The following is a 7,982-nucleotide window of genomic DNA, read 5'->3' as shown; positions in this document are numbered from 1 at the left end:
ATAGTCTTTGTGGAGATTCCCCAAAGCTTATATATGCATATATTTGTTTCTTCTCATATCTGATGTGGGACTTTGATTTGCACCTTTTAACCGATGATCTCCAACAATCACCCCCTTAATCAGTTTGTTCCCGGTACTCGTTCATCACACATATAACATATAACGCGACTTTTTCCCGAACATGTTCAACAACATCTCGACTCTTTCCGGACCTCTTCCCCGACCACGTCCACAATCATCTCGGTTTGAACCTTTGTTACCACAATGATTACACTTGTATCTCATCGCCCCTTGGTATCTTCAACTTTTTTCGTTCATGTTATTACAAGAAGCTTTGACACCCCAAAGAAACCAAGACACACACACACTCTACCGACTCCTTGTACCATTGGTTAGTTTCTTTCCACGAACCACAAGATTAAAATTAAAGCTGCAACTTGCTCTGATACCATTTGTTGAATCGTTTTAGCCTAACTAATATGTCTTAAATATAACTCATGAGTCTTAAGTACCTCTAAAACCAATTGCTAATAGAGGAATGTTCCTCTAAGCTGTAACGATTCATATATGTATACTCATGTTTCTTCTCATATCTGATGGGTGACTTTGGTTTGCACCTTTTAATCGATTATCTCCGACAATAGTCTGTAACGATTCATAATGGGGATATTTTCCAGATTAAAGAAGTTACTCTTCCGTCTCAATTATATTATCCACTATTTTTTTGGGATATCCCGAATTAAATGTCCACTTTCACAAACGGATAAGAATAATGCGATAAGTTCTTTTATGCTGCTGCTTTATATACGTAAGACAAATAGATAGTTAAAAACTAAAGGGTATGATTCGAACCTTAAGAAAAAGTACATGTAACCGTTATTTTTTTTAAAGTGTGTGCATTTTGTCTAAAGCAATATATTTTGGACGGGGGGAGTACGCTAAAAGGAATGTCACGGAGAAGATTTTTTTTATTTTTTTATTATTATTTTTTTTTTACGAGGAACCCCCCTAGCGACGAGCCATAATGGCTCCCCTTTAGTTGGTAAACCCCGGGTAAACGGCAAGCCAGGCCTCCACCGCTACCAGGCAAAGCATCCTCTAGTCAATCAGTCACTAAATTGAGCTCGCCCCAAGGTATTTTGCCTTGAAGGGAATCGAACCCGTGACTTCTTGCTTTCTTGGAAGTCCTGGTGGCCACCCAGGCTATGCCTGGATGGTAAGGGAGAAGATTCTTTGAGATTCAAATGATTGAAGAGATCAAGTTGGAGCCTGTAACAAAGATTCAGATTATAAAAATTGATTCTATCTTAGATAGAACTAATAACTTGATTGTTGTAATCAAAGGATTACGCGTGACCTCCGACAGAAATATATCACGCGATTAGTCATACCATTTAACCTATTTTAATATCTAGAGTTTGGACATATTGAATCATTTACTTGTTCAATCGTTATTAATTCCGCACTTGTGTTATGATAAACATTTGATATCAGGGGTAGAATACCATTGATATCAGGGGTAGAATTCTTTGTATTAATAACTAAGTTTTTAGCTTGTTAGAGTGCTCTCAACGCATGCGCCCAGGCTCCGCCCAAGTTTTAGTCCAGGAGGACACTGATGGCACCATTTAGCCCAGCTCTAGTCCAGGGGTCTAGCCCAGCTCTTCCGCCCAGGTTCTTGTCCATTTACAACATATTTGAGGACGGTTGGACGTATATATTGCTTGTACCATGAGCATTAAAGCTTGTAACATCTTTAATTAAATAATTTAAGTGAGTCCCAATTTATTTGAGGAGGTATGTCATTGTTGGGAGTGTTTAGTCCAGGTTTAGTCCTGGGAAGAAAGTGGGATGGAGGTGCGGATGTGGCGCTAAATGGTTGGTTAGTCCTGGAAGAAATCCTGTCATGGTTGGGAGCGCTCTTACTAAGATCCAACAATAAACATTTTAATGTAGTTATTTATTATAATTATATATGATTCTATATCAATAAATAAAGATAAAGTGGTAACAATTGATGGTTTAGTGATTGACATCCTTATCTTTCCACAATAGGTCTTAAATTCTAACTTCAATAGTAGCGACACAACTTCTAGTCGTCAGAGAAAGAGAGTTGAAAATGATCACGAAAAATACCGACTAGACAATACATCTAAATATGAAACATCCACCCGTCTTCAAATAATAAAAATAAAAAATCTCATTATTTCAGAGTCTTATATATATATATATATTTTTTTTTTTTTTACGAGGAACCCCACTATGGGCCAGAGCACATTGGCCCCCCCACCGCAGGTAAACCCCGGGTAAACGGCAAGCCAGCCCTCCACCGCTATCAGGTAAGGCATTCTCCAGTTTGGTCATTAAATGCGGGCACCCCTTAGGATTGAACCCGAGACCTCCCCTTCACTGAAAGTGCTGGTGGCCACCCAGGCTAGGCCTGGATGGTTCAGAGTCTTATATATAATGATGAGTGGTGTGGTAGAAATAGATAAGTAGTGTGAATAAGTGAATTCTCAAAGACGTAAGACATAATTTACCTAATAAAACTTTACGCTTACCATACAAGTCGAAACTTTTATATAAAAAAGTAAAACCCTGTAAGAATAACTTATCACAACTAGTCATTTTGTTTGCGACTATTTATATCGCATGATCGGTATTAACATCCCATCAGTCAAGCTTTTTTAATTATTAGTAAATAAAGTGGGTACATAACATATCATGTCAAACGTGTGGATAATTACTTAATTATTTAATAATTATAAATTACATGAATTTATTTTACTTTTAAATGTACACATCAATAATGAACTACATATAATTCCCTTATTATACCTTAACTTAATTAACTACCTTCATTTTCTCCTTTATAGGTCCCCTTACTTCTTCACATGTAACTCACCACAATTCACTTCCTTATTCTTTCATATTATTATCATTGTCTCCTCACCAACAACCACCACAATCCACCATCATCTCACCACTATTCGATGGAGAAAACCGACCGAGAAACTCACGATTTTATGAACGTTGAATCGTTCTCTCAACTTCCCTTCATCCGACCCTCACCACACAAGGAAAAAGGCATCCGTTTATTCGGTAAAGAAGTTGGTGGTGGTAGTGATTCATCTACCATGATCAACGACGAATTCAATGTTAATGACACCACAACCACAACTCAAGAAGATCAATCAAAAGAAACTAACGAAAGTAGCCGGAAATTCGAGTGTCATTATTGTTGTAGAAACTTCCCTACTTCCCAAGCTTTAGGTGGACATCAAAATGCACACAAAAGAGAAAGACAACATGCTAAAAGAGCTCATCTTCAGTCAACCATGGTCAACGGTAGTTTTTCAGAAGCACAAATGTATGGTCTTATGAACTACCACCGTTTCACCACTACTTCTACACCTATCCCACCACCCTATTACCACCACACAAACCCTAATTCTACTATCACTAATAGCTACAATCATAGGTTTTATGGAAACAATTCATCTTACAATTCACATCATCAAACACCTATAAATGGTAGTCCACTAGGGTTATGGAGATCCCCAAATGCCCAAAACTCGACGTTTAATCGTGACCATTTGATTAATCCGTCTTCATTAATATCTTCAAATGATGGGTTAAGAGCATCAAGAATCTCGGCTAGCTCAAGTTTTATGTACGATTCGAAGCCAAGTGTTCAAGATCAAGTTAGTCTTGACTTGCATCTGTGACATTATATCTTTAACTTCATAGCTCTATATATCTACTACCATTTTCGTTTTTGAATTTTCTGTAGAAGTATTATATAGAACTGCCTATTTATTTTAAAGTATTTTTTAAGTATTTTTAATATATAATATATATTTATAATAATATATGATATGATGCTCTCAAGTACTTTCTTTAATTATGAAATCTAACAAAAGTATTCCATCATTAATTTAAATGTGTACGCGCGTGTTGTATAAGGTAGTATACTTAATTTATATCGGACCTGGATCAAGATCCGATCAGAAAACCATTTTCTCATGCGCAAGTTTTATATATCAACCTCATTAAGCTATTTTAATCAATATTGTTTCTGTTAATCTTGTCAATCATTTATATAGCTCGCACTTTCACACGGTTAAGTAGTGTTTTCTAAGTAGCATACTCATCATATGAATCCAAGTAAAGCTAAATTTTTTGAAATTTTAAAGATTCAGATAATGTTGTTTCTTTTATCAATTTATGAAAGTCGATAGTTTGAAAGGGATCGAATCCCCTTCAACCTTGTCAAACTCAAAGCTAATTAATGTCGTTTTTTGTTACTTTGGTTATGTTTAATATGTTAAACTTTAATATGTGATGAAAACTTATAGTGATAAAACAGTATGAAGCATGGTTTCGAACTTGATAATATCAGATTGATGATTTTTCGAATCTTTCTGAATTTAGATGAAGTTAAGGAACTTGAATTCATTTTCAGTTTTCTTCGATCTACATTAATAATAAATATTTTATGTTTTACCAAAAATAAAAAATAAAGATAAAACAATATGAAGCATGAGAAATGGACATATAGAAGGCAGATATTTAATATGACATTTGAGTTACATATATTTATCTAGCTTAACCAGTGGTTCTAGTTATGCATTATGATATCTTTACAAAAAGTTTTATGTTCAAAAAATTTATTAAGAGTAAATTTTGAGGTGGTCAGAGAAACAAGAGAAAATTCAGTTACACTGCGTACATCTAAGAATAAATACTCAAATCTTTCTTTAAAAAATCTTAATACATACGGAAAACTTTTTGTGTTTATCTGAATATTTCTATTTATTTAAATAAATTGATCTGAAAAGCAAATATATGAATTAAAACTTATGTAAAGTCAACATCAGGCTGCAATCAGTGATTGTACCCACAGAAGCAAATGAAGCTGAGTTCATGAGGAAAAAGAGTGGGTATTACCAACTGATGCCTTTAACAACTTTCAAAGGGTATAAAACTCCCACATAGGCACTTACCATTCAATCTATTTTTGTCTAAAGTACAACTGTGTCAGCTGCTTAATTCCAATGAGCTTTCCATGCTTGTACATTTCGCCACTTTTGCTCACTTTATTATCAAAAATTAGAAAAATTTGTACTGTATAATGTAGGTTCCGTATGTACATGTACGTGTACGCTTATACTTGAATGTAAACATCATATGATAATTATAGTATAGAATGAAGTGTACCTTAATAGTGTTAGAAATAGGGTATGAAATGATAATCTGAATTTATTATTAAATCGTGTTACTCATTTTCAATCAAGTATTTTAATTATGTCTTGGGCTCACAAAATCTCAAATAAAATAAAAACTTCAGTTTGTTTCTAAACAAGCCACAAGAAATCAAATCAGTATATTAGAGAAAACGTATGTGTTTCTATATATACGTTATAAAAGCAAAACTACCAAAAATGATTCACAAATCTGTTAAATTTGGCGGTTAATCATGAAATGACGCAACTCATCAAGAGGCGCAACTCCCTTGACCTCCGCTATTCCGGTGACAGTATCAAGTTAACTCTCCAAACTCGTTATTCAGTATAACTATATAACTTTTACTTTCAAGTAAATCACAATTACCAAAAATGATTGTTAGTGAAGATAAAATCATCATCAATAATTAGTCGCTGAACGTACCTTTAAAATTCGAGTCCATATGTATGTTAACAAAGTTTAAGAAAGTTTGAGATTTCATTTACATGATGCTATGGTGAATAAAATACATTTCATGCATTTCTTTTTCTAATTTTTAACAACGTTTAAATAAAATAAGTGATTGAAGCTTATATTTACTTATTTTACTCAATTTTATTAAGAAATGACCATAGATAAAATGAAAAAGGTAATCTTTGAAAAATTGTCTAGTTTAACTTTGCATAATTGAAAATCCTTAGCAAATGCTATGATTTAGATGACTTTGCATCATGTGAAAATCTTTACTACCGTCAAAATCATTGTAATGGGATATTAACCATGTAGCCCTTTCCTAATCCTAATCATGTTATAAAATAAACGCAAAAATGAAAATGCTGGAGTCTTCTTGGTTGTAATTTTTTTTTTTTTTTTTTTTTTTTTTTTTTTTTGCGATTTGCAACTTTTTGTGAATGGTTATTTGCATGTAGCCTTCGCTAGGTGATACCAAGTCGCAGGTCGCAACCGCCCATTTGCGACTTGCAATTTTTCGATCAGCCGGATAAGGCTTCAGATCAGATTTTGAATAAGTTTTTTGCAATTTTCTAGATTTCGAATAGTCCTATAAATAGAATGGTCAGAATTATATAATTTTTAATCACCCAAATCTTCCGTGTTTTCATTGTGTTTCACATTCCAGCTTCTCAAAACTCATTGAAAGGTATGATCGCACTCCATATATTACTTTTGTTTATGCTACATAATGAATTCTAATTGCTTAAAATTTGTTATTCATGTATGTTATGGTGATTCTTTCAACTTAATAAATGATATTCCTATGTATTTTCCAATTAAGTGTTTTGGAGTCCCTTTAATACTCCTAATCGCACCTTAAAACCAATAAATCAAAAATGAGTTAAAAATGTTAAAATGCAATGCAAATTTAGATAATATGGAATTAGTAATGTATGTAAATATCTAGATATTAAAATGTAAAAGAAATATCTAGATATTAATATATATATGAGAAAAAATCTAAATGTTAAAATGTAAAAATCTAGATATTTTTATGTGGTAAAAATATCTAGATATTTATCCATGAAAAAATCTAGTGTGTAGAAGTTTCCATGGAGTAGTATAAATATGGGTGTTGATCTTATTTGTGAAGAAGAGAAGGTGTGAGAGTTGTGAGGAAATAAGAAGAGTGTGAGTTAGAGAAGAGAAAACTTATAAGTAAGTAATATTGTAATTGTATTTTGTATTAATAAAAGTGTTCTTTGTTAAGTTTCTCGTTTAAGCTTTAGTTCGTGTTTGAGTTCTTAGTGCACTTGTGTTATTTTTATTATATGGTCGGCTCTGCCGCCTAAGTGATATATGGCCGGTTATACCACCTGAATGATATATGGTCGACAATGTCGCCTAAGTATTATTGTGCACTAAAGATTTATAAAATTAAAGGTTAACCAACGTCAAAGTGTTGGTGTTGTGAGTGAGTATAACCTAGGTCCTCAATAGTGGGTGTGTTGGGCTCGTCGAAGCTTCCAACAATTGGTATCAGAGCGGGTTGTTCGAGACCATTTCTAGTGGAGGAAATCGGTAAACGTTAGACGTTTACATCGACTTGTTTTCACCAAGGCTCTAAGGGAGATTCTGTCGGAGCACAGTTAGGAACTGTGAAAGCTCATCGGTCAGGGACCAAGCTTATTGGACGTTGGACGTCATAATGGCAGATCATGCAAGTACGAGCAGTGGTATCAAGAGTCTCAATAACCACAACTATGGTTATTGGAGGACTTGTATAGAATCCTACCTACAAGGACAGGATTTATGGGAAATAGTTGCTGGCAGTGACACAACGCCTCCACCAAAAGAAAATGCTGAAGCCTTGAGAAAATGGAACATCAAGGCTGGGAAGGCTTTATTTATACTGAAGACTACAATCGAGGAGGATCTATTGGAGCACATCTGTGACGAGAAAACACCGAAGGCAGCTTGCGAAACTTTTGACAAGTTATTTTCAAAGAAGAATGAAGCACGCCTCCAGCTCTTGGAAAATGAGCTCGCAGGTATCTCACAAGGAAGTCTATCTATTTCTCAGTATTTCACCAAGGTGAAATCTATTTGTCGTGAGATATCTCAACTTGCTCCTGAAGAGAAAGTGAGTGATGCAAGGATGAAGAGAATTATCATCCATGGCTTAAGATCCGAGTATAATGGATTTATAGCCGCTGTGAGAGGATGGCCTACTCAACCATCATTAATAGAGCTGGAGAATTTATTGGCTAATCAAGAGGCATTAGCCAAGCAGATGAATGAAG

At 34.3% G+C, this 7,982-nt stretch overlaps 1 protein-coding gene across 1 annotated transcript; it reads left to right on the top strand.

Annotated features, from left to right (window-relative positions):
* The first annotated feature begins 2,867 nt into the window (after window positions 1–2,867).
* On the top strand, window positions 2,868–4,240 carry LOC139866234 (zinc finger protein 8). The gene has a single exon (XM_071854415.1). The coding sequence runs from the start codon at window positions 2,994–2,996 to the stop codon at window positions 3,726–3,728; it is 735 nt and encodes a 244-aa protein (XP_071710516.1). The 5' UTR covers window positions 2,868–2,993; the 3' UTR covers window positions 3,729–4,240.
* Window positions 4,241–7,982: the final 3,742 nt, after the last annotated feature.

Source organism: Rutidosis leptorrhynchoides, chromosome 1, assembly GCF_046630445.1.
Source record: "Rutidosis leptorrhynchoides isolate AG116_Rl617_1_P2 chromosome 1, CSIRO_AGI_Rlap_v1, whole genome shotgun sequence".
Taxonomy (NCBI): Eukaryota; Viridiplantae; Streptophyta; class Magnoliopsida; order Asterales; family Asteraceae; genus Rutidosis; species Rutidosis leptorrhynchoides.
This window is presented reverse-complemented; position numbering and strand designations above follow the sequence as displayed.